At 39.8% G+C, this 19,533-nt stretch overlaps 1 protein-coding gene and 1 long non-coding RNA gene across 2 annotated transcripts; one reads left to right on the top strand and one right to left on the bottom strand.

The window, feature by feature from the left end:
- Nucleotides 1-314: 314 nt before the first annotated feature.
- On the bottom strand, nucleotides 315-8,022 carry LOC125573640. Its single transcript, XR_007314143.1, has 2 exons — nucleotides 7,845-8,022; nucleotides 315-985 (listed from the first exon to the last, which is right to left on the bottom strand). It is a non-coding gene; the product is annotated as an uncharacterized LOC125573640 (long non-coding RNA).
- A 4,229-nt stretch (nucleotides 8,023-12,251) lies between these two features.
- LOC5517430 (carboxypeptidase B-like) lies at nucleotides 12,252-19,366 on the top strand. Its single transcript, XM_048734252.1, has 10 exons — nucleotides 12,252-12,409; nucleotides 14,015-14,087; nucleotides 14,698-14,919; nucleotides 15,584-15,685; nucleotides 16,034-16,132; nucleotides 16,472-16,582; nucleotides 16,941-17,025; nucleotides 17,123-17,328; nucleotides 17,579-17,663; nucleotides 19,115-19,366. Exons 1-10 carry the CDS (start codon nucleotides 12,351-12,353, stop codon nucleotides 19,294-19,296), a joined length of 1,224 nt encoding a protein of 407 aa, XP_048590209.1. The 5' UTR covers nucleotides 12,252-12,350; the 3' UTR covers nucleotides 19,297-19,366.
- Nucleotides 19,367-19,533: the final 167 nt, after the last annotated feature.

The following is a 19,533-nucleotide window of genomic DNA, read 5'->3' as shown; positions in this document are numbered from 1 at the left end:
ATTTTCCTACATTTAGTAGAAATTTGACGAGTTTCATGGTATTTTTTAATAGTAAAACATAATTTTGAAAAAGGTTGTATATACATATTTTTTTTGTTTTTTATCAGGAATGGCTTCCATTAGGTTAAAGGAGGTACTATCATGTGTTCAAGAAAATTGAAGCAAATACAGCAAAATGGGTGTTTTTTTATTCTCTTCATGGACTAATTTTGAAAAAGGTTGTATATACATATTTTTTTTGTTTTTTTATCAGGAATAGCTTCCATTAGGTTTTAAAGGAGGTACTATCATGTGTTCAAGAAAATTGAAGCAAATACAGCAAAATGGGTGTTTTTTATTCTCTTCAGAATTTAAGTCTATACATTAAAACACTATACATTCTATATAAAAGCATATCAGAAGATTACGCTAGTTTAGTATATATTGTATTTGCCAAGGTGAATAAATAATTTTTCTAGAAGAAATATTGCAAATATTAGCTGAAAAGTTTTAGAAACTTCCTCTTCTTTGTTTTTTCGGCTAATAGTCTTTGAAATGTACCCTTTTCTGAAAGGTCCGAAACACTGACCCTCCTTGTAGAGAACCATAGACACACTAGATCCCCATATTAAATTATTAGGGGGTTCACGGTACATTAAGCATGATATTTGTGTGCAAAAAAAAAGAAACCCTATTTTTACCAACATTCCATGGACTAGGCGACCGGATTGGCACATTTGTTTCAGCCCACTTCGTGAAGGAATGAATAAAATAAGCTCTAGAACTTGTTTTCAAAATTTTTTACTACTTTAGTTTATTATATTATTCTGGTTCAGTTTTTTTAGAAAATTTTCATTTGTAAAATTATTATCTATCTGTTTGTTACTCAGGTTGTGTTAATTTTTGCTGAGCTGCATTAATACAATTGCCTTACATAAATCCTGCCCTAGCATCATGCTTCTAAGCTGGTAGCTTTCTCGGAGTCTATCTTGTAAGTGAGATTCACCTGAAAAAGTTTGGAGAACAGCATTTAAGACAAAACCCTGAAGGGAGAGGGGGGTACTCTATGAAAGTAGAAGAGGATGATTGTCCTGTCTTTTAGGTTATGATAAAATTCTACCAATTGCTATCCTATAAAGGGTGTTCAAAGACTTTTTCGATTCTGCTATTCCTTAGGGGGTCTCACTCTCATGCCAATGGATCATCCTATCCAATCACAAAAGGATTTTAAGACTAGATGACAGCAATCTTAAAAGTCAGTAAAGAGGAACGCAATAAAAAGGAATACTGAAAATATGTGTGATTTTAGTGCAATGTTTAAAAAATTGATTCAACCACACCTGATTTACTATCCCTTAGGGGTAAGAATTGCTGTTGACCACACCCATAAGTGCTATCCATTGATGTCCATTGATATATTTTTTAAATGGAACCTATAATAGAAAATGATTATATGAACTCTCTGCTGTTTTATCAGATTTAGGAGCTGATGGAGATTGGAAGAGCTATTATTAGGAAATTCTGTAACGAAAAACTATCACTATCAAGCTAAATGTTCTTCTAAAAAAAAGTTCAAAATCTGTATTTTACTTTGATTTCACATTAAAAGAATTATGAAAAAACGGATATGTGACACCATCGTTTTTTCCAAGTTTCAGTGTTGTATGAAAAAATCGAGGTGCCCCTTGATATTTGTATTTTTTAATTCACCAAAAAAGGTCTATCACAAATCCTGCATTCTGATTGGCTGAGTTACTATTGGTCTATTAGTGATGGATGGAGTAGCGAGACAATAGCAATTGTACTCAATGGCAAGACATGGCAGTCCATGGTATTCAATGGCAAGTTATGGCAATCCATGTTGGTGGACTACAATGACTTGTCATTGAGTACTATGGCAGTCCGTAGTCAATGGCATGACATGGTTTTCTATGGCAAGTTGTGGCAGTCTTAGTGCCATGGACTGTCATGACTTGTCATTGACTATCCATGCATGCTTGGTGTAGCAATCGTTCTTTACTTTGGACCATATACAGTATCATCATGGTGCTACAACTTACATTAGTAATACGGAACCGCTTATGTGGCGGTAATCATGAAGTCATAACCCTAAGTTTGTCAATCTAGTTGGTGAATTCTAAAAAAAAAAAGGCCTTAAAGCCAATGAAAGTTTCATTTATACCTCAAAAAGTGATGACAGTTTTGGTCAATGTTTCATTGGATGAATCACCACTTCTGCTTTTATGTTCAATTTATCATGGAGGCTAATTATTTTCTCACGATAGATGGTGAATGAGTAAATAAAACTTATAATTATGTGTAGTACCAAACAAATGAACAGATTCAGCTTATTACCAAGGTGCTAAGTTGGCGAATTCAAATCAAAGAAAGTTTAAAAAGAAAACAAAAGATTGTCTTGGTAAATACTAAAATATTTTAAACAGAACTCAAATTGCTACTTATCTCTGGATGTGAAATCATTCATGAAGTCATGACAGTCCCTGGTAGTGGACAGCCATGACCTGCCATTGAGTAATATGGCAGTCCAAGGTAGTCAATGGCAAGTCATGGTAGTGTATGACAAGTTGTGGCAGTCCAGAACAGTCTTAGTGCCATGGGCTGCCATGACTTACCATTGGCGACCATGGATTGCCATGATTACCATGGACTCTAATAACTTGCAACTAACTACCATAACTTGCCATTGACAACCATGACTACCATGGACTGTCATGACTTGTCATTGACTATCCATGCATGCTTGGTGTAGCAATTGCCCTTTACTTTGGACCATATACAGTATCATGGTGCTACAACTTACATTAGTAATACGGAACCGCTTATGTGAAGGTAATCATGAAGTCATAACCCTAAGTTTGTCAATCTAGTTCGTGAATTCTAAAAAAAAATTAGGCCTCAAAGCCAATGAAAGTTTCATTTATACCTCAAAAAGTGATGAGAGTTTTGGTCAATGTTTCATTGGATGAATCACCACTTCTGCTTTTATGTTCAATTTATCATGGAGGCTAATTATTTTCTCATGATAGATGGTGAATGAGTAAATAAAACTTATAATTATGTGTAGTACCCAACAAATGAACAGAATCAGCTTATTACCAAGGTGCTAAGTTGGCGACTTCAAATCAAAGAAAGTTTAAAAAGAAAACAAAAAGATCGTCTTGGTAAATACTAGATTATAAACAAAACTCAAATTGCTACTTATCTCTGGATGTGAAATCATTCATTAAGTCATGACAGTCCCTGGTAGTGGACAGCCATGACCTGCCATTGAGTAATATGGCAGTCCATAATGGCAAGTCATGGTAGTGTATGGCAAGTTGTGGTAGTCCAGAACAGTCTTAGTGCCATGGGCTGCCATGACTTACCATTGGCGACCATGGATTGCCATGATTACCATGGACTCCAATAACTTGCAACTAACTACCATAACTTGCCATTGACAACATGACTACCATGGACTGTCATGACTTGTCATTGACTATCCATGTATGCTTGGTGTAGCAATCGCCCTTTACTTTGGACCATATACAGTATCATCATGGTGCTACAACTTACATTAGTAATACGGAACCGCTTATGTGACGGTAATCATGAAGTCATAACCCTAAGTTTGTCAATCTAGTTGGTGAATTCTAAAAAAAAAATTAGGCCTCAAAGCTGATGAAAGTATCATTTATGCCTCAAAAAGTCATGAGAGTTTTGGCCAATGTTTCATTGGATGAATCACCACTTCTGCTTTTATGTTCAATTTATCATGGAGGCTAATTATTTTCTCATGATAGATGGTGAATGAGTGAATAAAACTTATAATTATGTGTAGTACCCAAAAGATGAACAGATTCAGCTTATTACCAAGGTGCTAAGTTGGCGAATTCAAATCAAAGAAAGTTTAAAAAAAAATGTTGTCTTGGTAAATAAAGATTATAAACAGAACTCAAATTGCTACTTATCTCTTGATGTGATATCATTCTGACTTCAAGTCATGACAGTCAATGGTAGTGGACTTCCATGACCTGCCATTGAGTAATATGGCAGTCCATGGTAGTCAATGGCAAGTCATGGTAGTGTATGGCAAGTTGTGGCAGTCCAGAACAGTCTTAGTGCCATAGGCTGCCATGACTTACCATTGGCTACCATGGATTGCCATGATTACCATGGACTCTAATAACTTGCCACTTACTATGATAACTTGCCATTGACAACCTATGACTACCATGGACTGTCATGATTTGTCATTTACTATCCATGCATGCTTGGTGTAGCAATCGCCCTTTTCTTTGTGACTATATATCATGGTGCTACAACTTACATTAGTGATACGGATCGGCTATATGTGATGGTAATCATCAAGTCATAACCCTAAGTTTGTCCATCTTGTTGGTGAATTCTAAAAAAAAATAGGCCTCAAGACTTCGAAAGTGTATAGTTTATACATTCAAAATTCATGAGAGTTTTGGTCAATGTTTTATTGGATGAATCACCACTTCTGCTTTTATCTTCAATTGATCATGGAGGCTAATTATTTTCTCATGACAGATGGTAAATGAGTAGGTAAAACTTATAATTATGTGTAGTACCCAAAAAATGAACAGATTCAGCTTATTACCAAGGTGCTAAGTTGGCGAATTCAAATCAAAGAAAGTTTAAAAAAAAGATTGTCTTGGTAAATAAAGATTATAATAAGAACTCAAATTGCTACTTATCTCTGGATGTGATATCATTCTGACTTCAAGTCATGACAGTCAATGGTAGTGGACTTCCATGACCTGCCATTGAGTAATATGGCAGTCCATGGTAGTCAATGGCAAGTCATGGTAGTGTATGGCAAGTTGTGGCAGTCCAGAACAGTCTTAGTGCCATAGGCTGCCATGACTTACCATTGGCTACCATGGATTGCCATGATTACCATCGACTCTAATAACTTGCCACTAACTACAATAACTTGCCATTGACAACCTATGACTACCATGGACTGTCATGATTTGTCATTTACTATCCATGCATGCTTGGTGTAGCAATCGCCCTTTTCTTTGTGACTATATATCATGGTGCTACAACTTACATTAGTGATACGGATCGGCTATATGTGATGGTAATCATCAAGTCATAACCCTAAGTTTGTCCATCTTGTTGGTGAATTCTAAAAAAATTAGGCCTCAAGACTTCGAAAGTGTATAGTTTATACATTCAAAATTCATGAGAGTTTTGGTCAATGTTCTATTGGATGAATCACCACTTCTGCTTTTATCTTCAATTCATCATGGAGGCTAATTATTTTCTCATGACAGATGGTAAATGAGTAGGTAAAACTTATAATTATGTGTAGTACCCAAGAAATGAACAGAATCAGCTTATTACCAATGTGCTAAGTTGGCGAATTCAACAAAGAAAGTTTACAAAGGAAACAAAAAATCGTCTTGGTAAATACTAAAAGATTATAAACAAAACTCAAATTGCTACTTATCTCTGGATGTGAAATCATTCTTTAAGTCATGACAGTCCCTGGTAGTGGACAGCCATGACCTGCCATTGAGTAATATGGCAGTCCATGGTAGTCAATGGCAAGTCATGGTAGTGTATGGCAAGTTGTGGCAGTCCAGAACAGTCTTAGTGCCATGGGCTGCCATGACTTACCATGCTACCATGGATTGCCATGATTAACATGGACTCTAATAACTTGCAACTAACTACCATAACTTGCCATTGACAACCATGAACTTTCATGACTTGTCATTGACTATCCATGCATGCTTGGTGTAGCAATTGCCCTTTACTTTGGACCATATACAGTATCATGGTGCTACAACTTACATTAGTAATACGGAACCGCTTATGTGAAGGTAATCATGAAGTCATAACCCTAAGTTTGTCAATCTAGTTCGTGAATTCTAAAAAAAAATTAGGCCTCAAAGCCGATGAAAGTATCATTTATTCCTCAAAAAGTCATGAGAGTTTTGGTCAATGTTTCATTGGATGAATCACCACTTCTGCTTTTATGTTCAATTTATCATGGAAGCTAATTATTTTCTCATGATAGATGGTGAATGAGTAAATAAAACTTATAATTATGTGTAGTACCCAAAAAATGAACAGATTCAGCTTATTACCAAGGTGCTAAGTTGGCAAATTCAAATCAAATAAAGTTTAAAAAGAAAAAAAATATTGTCTCTGCAAATACTAAAAGATTATAAACAGAACTCAAATTGCTAATTATCTCCAGATGTGAAATTGTTCTTTAAATCATGACAGTCCATGGTAGTTAATGGCAAGTTATGAATACTATGACAGCTCATGGCAGACAATGGCAAATCATGTTTTAGTCATGCAATGGCAAGTCATGGTATGGCAAGTTGTGGCAGTCCAGAACAGTCTTAGTGCCATGGGCTGCCATGACTTACCATTGGCTACCATGGATTGCCATGATTAAAACTACCATAACTTGCCATTGACAATCATGACTACCATGGACTGGCATGACTTGTCATTGACTATCCATGCATGCTTGGTGTAGCAATTGCACTTTACTTTGTAACTATATATCATGGTGCTACAACTTACATTAGTGATACGGAACTGCTATATGTGACAGTAATCATGAAGTCATAACCCTAAGTTTGTCCATCTAGTTGGTGAATTTAAAAAAAATTACTAAAAGATTATAAACAGAACTCAAATTGCTATTTATTTCTGGATGTCCATTGTATGCAATGGAAAGTAAGGCAGTCCATGGTTGGACTACCCTGACTTGCCATTGAGAACTATGGTAGTCCATGGTAGACAAATGGCAAGTCATGGTAGTCAATGGCAAGTCATGGTAGTCATGCAATGGAAAGTCATGGCAGTCCATAATAGTGTGGCTTAATTTATTATAACAAGAGAGACATTGGTTTGCGGACAAATACCCCAGAAATTTCCTATCCTTTTTATAGCTGAATTAGTGGGAAGGTATCCTTTATCAGTTGTTAATATTTAAGAAAGCTTACTTCTAATTATAAGTACAGTCGAAGCTCTCCGAGCGACCGCTCTCGTAAGCGACCAGCTCCGATAGCGACCATGATCACAAATCACCGATTGAATTGTCACAAAAACTCTGTAATTCTTAGCTCTCGTAAGCGACCAACTTATCGGTGCGACCAGCTCCGTCAACGACCAAAATTTCAAACCACCAACTGAGATTTTCTTTTATTTTTAAGCTCTCGTAAGCGACCACAATGATTTTTTGCTTTACAACATCAGTCAACACCTGATAAACATCATATCAAATGCATGCTGGAATCACATATAAAGCGGAAATGTTGTGATGTTTCACAAAAGCTGCCTTTCCAGTAGGCAACCATTGAAGAATTTCATAATTACAATTTTCTAACTTTGATTTTAACCATGGGATTGACATTTCTTTGTCTCCAGAATATGTATAAATGCAAGGAAAATCAAGCAATAAACCAAAATATTACAGGGCTGTTATTATCTCTTCAATTTTTAGATTCCATTTTAATTAAGCTCTCGTAAGCGACCAACACCTATTGTTCAAGTTTTTGACGCCTTGTGGTCGCTTATGAGAGCAAGCTCTCGTAAAAGACCAGCTCCGTTAACGACCACAATTCTCAGTTCCCAAGGTGTTCGCTTACGAGAACTTCAATTACTTGCTGTATACTTCTGTGCGGGAAAAATGTCAACACAAGGAATTTTCATTGCTCCGACGAAAACCTAATATCAAAGGCGAACCAGAATAACAATCAGTCCCTCGTGATACTTCGGGAAAATAATAATTTGAAGTTGTGTCTTGACTGTTTCGTCAATAAAGCTTATAATAAGTGAAGTCTTACGAGTCTTACTTTACTTACCTTCTTTCAAATTCCATTGTTTATCCTTCTATCCATCGTTTGTACATCTTTATATTATAGTGTGTCGATCTTTCTTGGTTTTCACGACGAAAAAAAAGGCAAAACATTTGCCAAACCACCGTGTTGGCTGATGGCCGCGAGTTGCAAGAGCAAAACGCGCGAAAAATAGACGCAGGGTTCCCGTGAGTGAAAAAAAGTCAAATCATTGTAGGTTTTTACTGTAGCTGCCAGGGTTTTATTAAAAAAAAAAAAATAACAATCCCGCATAGCGCAAAAGTGTATTCATTTTTAATTATTTTACTGAAGAGACGTATTGCTAAATTAACCCAAATGATGTGCTGACAGGCAACCACGGTCAGAAATCAGAGAACTCTCGACCTCAACATGGTGATCTCTCTAACGCTAAATAAATATATCACATATGACATATCTTAAAAGATATGCGATAGCTCAACTTGGACCTTGTAAACCATGTGTGCTTAGTTTTAACCGGTCCTCGTAAACCACGTAAGGCTTGTTTTTACCCGGTCCTCGTAAACCACGTACGGTTTGTTCTATCCGGTCCTCGTAAACCGAAGTGTGTATCATCACTGAAATTAAAACGCCTTTAAACACCATAAATCAGTCTATTTATACACTTTCACTATATATAGTTTTGAATTACGTGGTAATAACCTATTTTACGTACATTTCTGACCGGTCCTCCTAAGTCGGTCTCAGGTCATGGTCCTCGTAAACCACCATCGGTGCGTATGTGTGTGTGTGTGTGTGTGTGTGTGTTTCGTAAGAATAATTCTAATAACAGGGACTCCGAGTCTCGTATTTTTCCGAATTTTTTTGTTCTAGGAAAGAAATGAAAATTATGGAAATAATGGAAATGGAAATAAAAAGAATGCCGTCCTTTGTATTTTGTGCTTGGGTCCCTCAGTCAAACTGACAAAGATGGATGAGGCACTGGGAACGAGAATTTTTATTCCCGCCGGGGAATAAAACATTACCTGTATAGTCAATCTGTGGTTTCAGGTGGAACTAATTGCAATAAAATTTATCTCAACGGATTTTGAGCAAATGATACCACCTAGATAATATACTAAAGGTCTCCCAAAATCCATTTTGTTGGACACCCTTGAATATGTGTTTTTTTTACATTTGAGCAAAACCACAGGGTACACACGTCGCTAAAACGGAAAAATAATAAAATACTAATAATAATAAAGTATCAATTAGTACATTTAAAAGACCATTGGTCAAAGTCGATTTAAGACCCAGTTTGGATATCGAAACAAAGGCACATTACCCCTGTTTGATATCTTTTTCCAATATTTCTACTTTCCAAAAACCACAGGGTACCCGTGTCGAAAACACTAAATAAATGTGAAAAAAGTCAAAAGTCAAATCAGAAAATTTAAAAAGGTCATTGGTCTAAAACTATTAAAAACACTATTTAAGTGTCGACATAATGCAACTTGTCCATGTTTTATTTCTATTTCAAATATTTTAGCGTCCGTGACTGAAATTTGTATAAAAAAACAAACTCAGTAGCTAGGGTTGTTATAGAAGGCGTGGCCTCCCAAGGAAGCCTAGTTGGCCCCCTTCTATTTAAGACCTTCATCAACGATCTACCAGACGCCACAGACAGAGGCACTAACACCGCTATATACGCAAACGACACAAAGCTATACCAGAAGAATCTTCGATGAATGACTGTAAAGCTCTTCAGGATGACCTGTCAAGTCTAAACAAGTGAAGCGACGAAACAGATATCGACTTCGACGCTACCAAGTGTAAAGTCTTGACAGTCTCACGAAAGAAACAATAGTGGACTATCAGCTTGGCGCCACAAGCCTACATCGCATCAACAGATGCGACAATATCAAGCAATCTCACATGGGACACCCATATTCTGTGTGTCCAAGGCCAACAGAATGCTCGGTCTGCTCAAGAGGACATGTGTCCTAGTTACAGATACAGGGTCAGGCGTACTTTGCACCTGGCCCTTGTCAAGTCGCAGCTATGTTTCGCCACTGAAGTCTGGTCCCCCGGCAGTGTAGAGCCACCCGCTGGATTCTAAGATCCAAGATCGGGGACTTGAGCTATAAAAAGCGACTTCTAAAACTCGATCTACTACCGTTGGTCTACGACCAATTTTTTTTTTATGAAGTGTAACTTCGAAATTACCGACCTTAGTGTTCAACCTTATGTCACTTTTGTAAATCATAATCATACTCGTAAACTGAATCCAACCTCAACTGTATCTCTGGAGCTTTGCCGAACATTGACGTTTAAAGCATCTTATTTCAATCGTATTGTAAAACCATATAAAGTTCTCTGACCTACTCGCGCTTGAATATTTCCTAAAGAATCACTATCAGGTTCTACTTATCGATGTATTTAAAGGTAGACTTACCCTGTACAAGTTCCATCGCAACTGCAACCACAGTTAGTTTTTATATTCATTCTTTTTTTTTATTTGTTCATTTGGGGGTACGTCGTGCATTGGCCTTGTGCCCGTTTACGTATGACCCCATTGGGCATCTATGTTGTCTAATAAAGCTTTTGGAGACTATTCTAGTAATCAGTACCACTTTGTGTTTTCTTGAGGTTTTCGCTCCCGTGTTCAGCCGAGCGTACCTAATTGACCAAAGGCGCCGGTCAAGGATTCAAATCGCTGCTTACTCGTTTTAAAAAATGGCTAGCGGCCAGGGAAAATGATTTAGCTCGGATGTTTTGCCACATATCGAATGTAAGTGTACCCTGGCATAGGTCTGCGAGATAAAAATATTTCGTTTGTTGTATTTTCCTCGCGAATTTCGACGGTATTTGAGTGCTACCGAAAATGGCGCCTCCAACCTTGTTTCTTTCCTTAGTAGGGGGAGGGAAGTCATATATTCCGTTACATAAACCCCACAAAATTGTATATTACACACAAATATGACAACAACAAGACATGTTCTAAGTTGTAAGACAATTTTATTGGCAATGTTTCACAAAAAATCGCGACTTCAATCCACTCGTTTTACCTCTAAGAATAACAGCCGATTCCAAGCTACGAACAAGCTTCGAAACCATTGCCTGGGCTACCTGTGGAGGAGACTTGGTAGGATAAACTTGGTAGAATGTTCGCAAGATATTAAAAGCGGCAGCTGTATGTGCCTCGGGTTCTATTTATGCTTACGACGCATGCAGCTTTCGCTTTTCATAGCTTACGAACATTCTACCGACTTCGATTTTTTAAGAGTTTTAGACGCGTGTACCCTGTGGTTTTTGGAATACAGAAATATTGAAAAAAGATATAAAACAGGGGCAATTTGCTTTTTTTAGATATCCAAACTGAGTCTTTAATCAACTTTGACAAATAGCTTTTTAAATGTACTGATTGAGACGTGTATTTTTTCCCGTTTTAGCGACGCGGGTACCCTGTGGTTTTGCCCCGAAATGATTCGCATATTTTCAGGATGTTCCACCATAGTAACCATATTAACTATGGTTCCACCAAAGGGATTTTTGGGGACTTTTAGTATGTTAAACTAGGTTGTATCACTTGTTCAAAATTCGCTGAGAGAAATTCTATTGCAATTAGTTTTACCTGGGGCATAAAAATTTCCTAGATTGACTGGACTATAATAGTTCCGAGCTTTGTTCCACCGTTTAGGCCGAGAATGCCTGAGAACAATAATGTGCGTCATGCTGCTAAGGATATGGTACTGCGAATGCGCAGGCACTAGACCACTTTTTTTCAAAATTGACTAATACTTAAATTCAAACTAATTAACCGACGATGATTAAAATTTATTAATCTATAAATAGAAAAAAAAGTAAACGATCGTCTTAGAGTTTTAACTAATAACTAAATTAAGGACGTCCCATTGCAGTTTTATTTTATTGCTTGTGATCTCTCACTCCTCAAAACCATAAACCTTCTTAAACAGTAGTTTGCTGATTCGTCACTTACTAGGGAGTACGCCCATCCCCCCCCCCCCCCCCCCACCCCCCGCCTCTCTCTCTCAAAAGAGTCTCGCTCGAGTTAACAGACGGAAAGGGAGTTGCGGACTCTTTTGTTAAGATGAAATTTTTAACATATGTTGAGTTTAAATCATTTTATAAATTTACCAAATAGATGACTCAATGTTTTTTAGATTCAACTAGCACTCTTACGAATCAATTATCTATTGACCAGCCTCTAAACAGCTCCGCACACATGCTGATTCAGCTCTCCTTTCAGTGCTAGACTTCCGTAAATACGAATTCCATCTGCACAAACGAGTAATTTTGCATCATCCTATCATAAATAGCCCGGTTCACCTCTTGTCAATAGTGAACGCGACGTGAGTGATTGATGCTTTAACCTTATTGTCCCGTCTGACACCAATAATCATAAACTATCAACACAATCTCGAATCAGAGTTGATTCACCTGAAAATATTGAAACAGAAGTTCTAGCCTACCTCACGGTGGAACGTTTGATCCTGGAACACTTGATCGAAGATCAGAGACGAAGGAAGACTCATGAGGTCTGCGGTGATTCTGCTGTTTTTGGCTATCGGTGCCGCTAGTGCCGGCCCAATGTAAGTAAAAACACAATAAAAATTATCCTGATTATATAATCAATTTTCCCAATGTAAGCGAAAACACAAGAATAACTATCCTGATTATATCATCAATTTTGATAGTACCACCTATGTAATAGTATCAAGTTATGTTACAGTGCTATCCTGTTTTCAAGGTGCTAACAAAGGTTACACTCTCGGTAAAAAATTAAGAACATTGAAGATATAAAAATTCACGGCGTGTTTGACTCAGCCACGATGTATTCTCCCTGGAAATTGATTATTGTCGCGAACAAGTTCAAAATAAGTTGTTCGTTGTTCACTAAAATTTGGAAAGAGTTATGCGCAAAATAAATACAACACATTTTTCGCCTCCCCTAAGTCGACGAATAAATATTTCAAATCTTGGTCGTATTGGACTTAAACTTGAGTATAGTTCATTATTGTCAAAAGAAATCTAGAGTCAAGAATGCGTCCTTCAAACATCCCAACGTTTGACAGCTTCAATCGCTTCACCCCTGAAAATCAGACAGCCCGCTAAAATTCCACTTGCCTTTTTATACTTAACATTATTTAAAGCTTGCCTTGACAACATGCTGTTGTTACGTCAAAACGTATAGTTTTAACGCTAAAACTCATCGACAAAACTATTGGCGTTTCACGCTCAAATGGATAGCGCAGTATTGATAGCTTTGGTTTAGGTTTGGTCATGAGAAATGTTTGGGCTGATGCCTTATTTCGTTTGATTAATCAATTGATTGTTAATTTAAGTCAATTTTAACGGATTGGCCAAAAGAGGCAAATGGGTAGTACCAATCAACATCCAGTGAATCCCTGTCAAGCGCAACGAATAACAATACGCACTTTGGCCCCTAGGCCGGCAGCCAGAATTTTAAGGGGTAATAGTTGGTTTTTCATTGAAGCGGGCCAAACTTAATACGCACTTTCTAGCTTACATATTGACACTTCAAAAGTGTTTTTTCTATTTTTATTTTAATATCGCAAAAGCGAGCGCTGCTGTCTGATTTCCTCACGCTAGTGTTCTTACTTCAATGCGCGTGTTCTTGCGCTGGGTTGTAAAAGGCAAAACCGCTTTTACAGGAACAGGGCAAAGAAAAGATAGAAAGTCACAGAGAATCGCCATGATGGCGTAGTAAGTTAGGGACGCAACACGATATTTCTATGACCATTCTGAAACGCGCTCCGAGCTATGCACCTAAAAGACAAACCTGAACGATAACGACTGTTGATGTCCCGGGGTCTGTCGTGCTTCTTGGATATTGTCACAAACGCATCATTTCAAAACAACCCCTGATATTTAAAATGAATGCATTTCTCAAAAGAACTGCGATGCTGCCAGAAATATTAGCAAGTCAGCCTTCACCAGGGGCTAAGGTCTCTTGGATATCATATTCAACCCATGACGATTTCTCTCCCACTTTTTCAAGAAAAAAAAGTATGTCTCTGCTTAGAAGCGTTTACATAATAATACGTCGAACAAAGTCTCGAACTCAAGTACGCCTCCTCGTAAAGTTCTCCTTATGATTCATCAATCTGCCTCTCTCACTTGTTTTACCAGAGGTGAATCACAACCCTAAAATTATCGTTGCACGTGTTTTTCAGGGGTCGCGTTTTGCGGCTGACTCCTTCATCAAAGGCGCAGTTAGACTTTATTGCATCTCTCGACAGCAACACAGTGAGTGTTACCCTAATATCATCACCAGCACACCGCCGCCACCACCACCCATTAATCATCAGCCGAACACCAATCATCAATCATCGACCAACCACCATCCATCATTATCAACCAACCAACCATCACCCATTATTATCAACCATCCAACCACCATCCATCATCATCAACCAAAAACCAACCATCATCATCAACAATAGCAAAAAGACATCACTCCCTTTATCCACATCACCATTCTTCAAATGATCGTCATGTCAATCATTTCGATTTCAGCCAATCATCAACGTCATATTATCCATCATCATTTTTGTTTTCAATTAGTATCTACATCGTCATAATCGTTCATTGTCATCGTTACTATCAAAGACTACAACCATCACATTGACAACCTTCATTATCAACCATTTCAACACCATCATTATTAAACATTTCAACATCATCATTATTAAACATTTTAACATCATCATTGTCAATCATATCAGCACCTCCATCATCTTCCTCTCCCCCTCTCCCTCATCATTACAACTATCAGCAATATATATGCTTAATTTTTTTCTGTGTCCTTAATGTCTAGTGATAGTCCCAATTATGACTGTCACTCAATACCTTACAGGACTTTGAGTTGGATTTCTGGACTCACCCAGCGGAAGTGGGTGTCCCTGTGGATATCCGCGTGACGCACGATGACTATGCCAAGCTGGCCAAGCTTTTGGCCTCTAAAAGCATCGTGTTCACCATACAGATTCCCGACCTCGACGCTCTCAGCAGCAAACAGAACCCACCTGCTTCACGCTCATCTGGCTTTGACTACCAGAAATACAACACTTTCCAAGCGGTCAGTTTCACGTTGTGTCACGTAACGTAACATCACGCAATACAACAATGACATAACGCCTAACTAGGCGGTCAGTGTCACTAAGAATTACGTAGCACAATAGGATACGCAACATAGCGTTGACATAACACGTAACAAAGCGGTAGGTGTCACGTTGTGTCACGTAACGTAACATCACGCAATACAACAACGACATAACGCCTAACTAAGCGGTCAGTGTCACTAAGCATTACGTAGCACAATAGCATACGCAACATAGCGTTGACATAACACGTAACAAAGCGGTAGGTGTCACGTTGTGTCACGTAAAATAATATAACGCAACACAGCGTGGAACACGTCATGTACGGTTACATCATGTTTAGTCACAAGCAACGTCACACATCAACATGCATACAGCATAAGGGGAGGTTGGTATCGATGGCATTATTTGACAAAAAACCCTCTTTGCCTCCTGCGGAGAACGCCAACTCCAAGGCACTAGGAGAAGTGTAGTTAGTTTAATATTTCTCCCTGGTCCTTGTTTTTAATAATGAGGTACCATCTTCTCTTGCCTGCTCGCGGAGAATGGGCGCAGCGAGTGATCCTGTTACTCCGATCAATTTGCACGAAGAGTGATTGACAGGATTATGGCATAGTTAAATGTTCACTGCTTTCCTTGCAGATCTATACTGAGATGGATAATCTGGTGCGACAACACTCCCAACTCGCCACCATGCAGAACCTGGGAAACACCTATGAGGGCCGACCAATGAAAGCCGTCAAGGTTTGTTGTTAACTCTTGATAGGGTCGGTACGCAGCTCTTACAAGCTGCAATTTGATTGGGCAAATGAACAATATCCGCACCTCGACACAAAGAACGAGAAGAATAGAGACAAAAGAACTCCTTTGTAGAACAAAGATAATAGGAGACAAAGCAGCTGCGTACTCCTTGATAGGCCAATAATACCGCCATTTTGTTATCGTAGCATAATACAATGTGATAGAAAGTATCCTTCTCAATCGGCCGATTAATGAATTTGGTTAATAAAATTACCGTAGCAGCTGTAGCAGGCCCCGAATTATTGAGTACCACTCGTATTGCTAGTAACGTGACTTGCGTTGTAATCACAGATCAGCTCAGGAAGAGGGAAGAAGACGTTCTTCATGAATTGCGGCATTCACGCCCGTGAATGGATCACTCAGGCGACTTGCATGTACATGTTGAACCAGGTAACGACATCTAGAGTGACGTGTGGTGTGATGTGTTGTGTGACATGCCCGTGAGTGGATCACACAGGCGATTTGCTTGTCCTTGCTGATCATGCAAGTTAGTGACATCTAGCGTGACATGTGGTGTGTTGCGTGATGTGTTGTGTGACACACCCAGGAACGAACATGTAGTGTGACATTAGATTTGACGTGAGTTCAGAAAGTCCTGTACAGTTTTACGTCTAGTATAAGTCGTGGTGTGCGTGACATGCTAGTAACATTTGCTGTGACTTGTGAGGTCACCCTAATAAATTCGACCCATCTCGACCGATCATCCTACAATGTGGTCTTATTTTCCAGATATTATATAAGTATGGTAAGGACCAGACAGTCACGGCGATGCTGGACAAAATGGACTTCGTTATCATGCCTATCCTCAACGTTGATGGATACGTGTATACCCACACACACGTAAGTTTATGCTCGAGCATACGGCGCTTACTTTTCGTCTCTTTGCTCGGTCTTTCCGATAGCGTTGGTTCAGCCTTCTTTTTAATAGCGAAAGGAAATGAAGGCAAAGATGGAAACGGAGACGTAAGAGTTTATGCGCGCGTGAAAATCACACGAAAGTATGTGAATTAGGGAGAAAGGAAAGTGGATTTTTTCCGTCCTCTTTCTTCACCTCTTGCAACTTCTTTTGCGTCTCCTAATGGTAAGGAGGGTACGAGGACATGCTGATACTAGTACTGCTCTTGGAGGGGGCTGCTTAGGGCTATCAGAGGCACATTGTTTAATAATGTTTTTTTTCGTTTTTTGCTTGTCTGGTCAGAACCGCATGTGGAGGAAGACACGCAAGCCTTACGGAGGATGCTATGGAGCAGACCCAAACAGAAACTGGAGCTTCAAGTGGGGAGGTACATTGATACTTATGATTGACATGGCATCGATAAATGATTGACAAGGATAAATGAAGGGCAGGAATTGATGATTGACATGAACCTCGATTGATAGGTGTCGGTACAAGCTCTGATCCTTGCCGAGACACTTACCGTGGACCCAGGCCCTTCTCGGAAGTGGAAGCGTTGAACGTTGCTCGCTACCTGTACCGGAACCGGAAGTCACTTATCGGCTACATGGATATTCACGCGTACAGCCAGCTCTGGATGACGTCATGGGGTTTCAACAGGGCGTATCCCCCGGCATATAACACTAAAGTGGTCAGTCTTCACGAAACGAGTGATGCATCGTCACATCACTACTATCACTACTATCGTTTGCTAATTATCAGAATGGGAGCTATTAACTGGGCTTAGGCGAACCTTCGATTAGTTTTTTTTTTTCTCGCAATGCAAATTTTTGGGGACCATTCTTTCTTAGATTGAATTTGCGTTTCCTCCGTAACATCAGAATTTGTCCGTAACTAAAGTAAAAGTCATTACTAAATAAACTGTTAATATCTCTTGACAGAAACCTGCAGGACAAAAGGCTGTAGAGGCATTGCGAAAGGTGTATGGCACACACTACAGACTGGGACCATCCTCTATCATCATCTGTAAGTGATACAAAAGCCATTGGCCTCGATGCCATCTCACAAAATCTTAGGCGTAGCCATGATTTGCAAAGGATACACATAAACCAAAACAAACCTGTCTGTCCGTCCGTCCCTTGTCTGTCCGATCCTCTGACTATCTGTCTGTCTGTCCACGGCTGTGTATCTGTCTGTCTTTCTGTCTGTCCTCTTTCTGTTTGCTGTACGTCAGCTTTTCGTTTGTCTGTCTGTCCGTCTGTCTGAGAGTCTCTCTACCTCTCTATCTGTCTGTCCGTCTGTCTGAGAGTCTCTCTACCTCTCTATCTGCCTGTCCCCGTCTGTCTGAGAGTCTCTCTACCTCTCTATCTGCCTGTCCCCGTCCGTCTGAGAGTTTCTCTACCTCTCTATCTGCCTGTCCCCGTCCGTCTGAGAGTCTCTCTACCTCTCTATCTGTCTGTCCGTCTGTCTGAGAGTCTCTCTACCTCTCTATCTGCCTGTCCCCGTCCGTCTGAGAGTCTCTCTACCTCTCTATCTGTCTGTCCGTCTGTCTGAGAGTCTCTCTACCTCTCTATCTGCCTGTCCCCGTCTGTCTGAGAGTCTCTCTACCTCTCTATCTGCCTGTCCGTCCGTCTGAGAGTCTCTCTACCTCTCTATCTGTCTGTCCGTCCGTCTGAGAGTCTCTCTACATCTCTATCTGTCTGTCCGTCTGTCTGAGAGTCTCTCTACCTCTCTATCTGCCTGTCCGTCCGTCTGAGAGTCTCTCTACCTCTCTATCTGTCTGTCCGTCCGTCTGAGAGTCTCTCTACCTCTCTATCTGTCTGTCCGTCCGTCTGAGAGTCTCTCTACCTCTCTATCTGTCTGTCCGTCTGTCTGAGAGTCTCTCTACCTCTCTATCTGCCTGTCCGTCCGTCTGAGAGTCTCTCTACCTCTCTATCTGCCTGTCCGTCCGTCTGAGAGTCTCTCTACCTCTCTATCTGCCTGTCCGTCCGTCTGAGAGTCTCTCTACCTCTCTATCTGTCTGTCCCCGTCTGTCTGAGAGTCTCTCTACCTCTCTATCTGTCTGTCCGTCTGTCTGAGAGTCTCTCTACCTCTCTATCTGTCTGTCCGTCTGTCTGAGAGTCTCTCTACCTCTCTATCTGCCTGTCCGTCCGTCTGAGAGTCTCTCTACCTCTCTATCTGCCTGTCCGTCCGTCTGAGAGTCTCTCTACCTCTCTATCTGCCTGCCCGTCCGTCTGAGAGTCTCTCTACCTCTCTATCTGTCTGTCCCCGTCTGTCTGAGAGTCTCTCTACCTCTCTATCTGTCTGTCCGTCTGTCTGAGAGTCTCTCTACCTCTCTATCTGTCTGTCCGTCTGTCTGAGAGTCTCTCTACCTCTCTATCTGCCTGTCCGTCGCTCTGTCCAACTGCAGGTCCTTCCGTTTACCTGTCTTTCCGTTCCGACAAGATTGAAAAACTCTTTTGTATACTCAATTTTAGATGCAACCTCTGGCGGAACCATGGACTGGGCAACCGGTGTACTTGGCATCGAATACTCGTATGGATTGGAACTGAGGGACGAGGGAAAGTACGGATTCGTTCTACCCGCCAATCAGATCCTGCCAACAGGAGTCGAGACGTTTGCCGCTATTAAAGCCATGGTACAGGAAATGAAAGTCTAAGAAACGTCTATCAGAAACGTCACAATTGTCTTTTGTTTCTAGCAAATAAATCACAAGTGTTCTAGCAATCTATCTGTGGTTTTATTGTACTGTTTTTTTGGGTTTAAGGAGGGAACGTTGGGGGGTCTTATTACCGCAAAACCGTTTCAAAAGTTTCGAAAGTAGCGCAGGAAAAAAAATTAAAATATCGCATACCGCATAGAAGGACGAGGTTTTGAAAGGCATGAGCGACACCCC

Source organism: Nematostella vectensis, chromosome 1 (genome assembly GCF_932526225.1).
Source record: "Nematostella vectensis chromosome 1, jaNemVect1.1, whole genome shotgun sequence".
NCBI classification, from domain to species: Eukaryota; Metazoa; Cnidaria; class Anthozoa; order Actiniaria; family Edwardsiidae; genus Nematostella; species Nematostella vectensis.
Note: the sequence above shows the minus strand (reverse complement) of the source record. Positions and strands in the feature narration are given on the sequence as shown.

Coding starts and splice junctions, on each gene's coding strand:
- LOC5517430 (XM_048734252.1), top strand. CDS start 12,351: ATGAGGTCTGCGGTGATTCTGCTGTTTTTGGCTATCGGTGCCGCTAGT. Junction 15,686..16,033: donor GACCAATGAAAGCCGTCAAG/GTTTGTTGTTAA, acceptor TTGTAATCACAG/ATCAGCTCAGGAAGAGGGAA. Junction 17,026..17,122: donor CTGGAGCTTCAAGTGGGGAG/GTACATTGATAC, acceptor CTCGATTGATAG/GTGTCGGTACAAGCTCTGAT.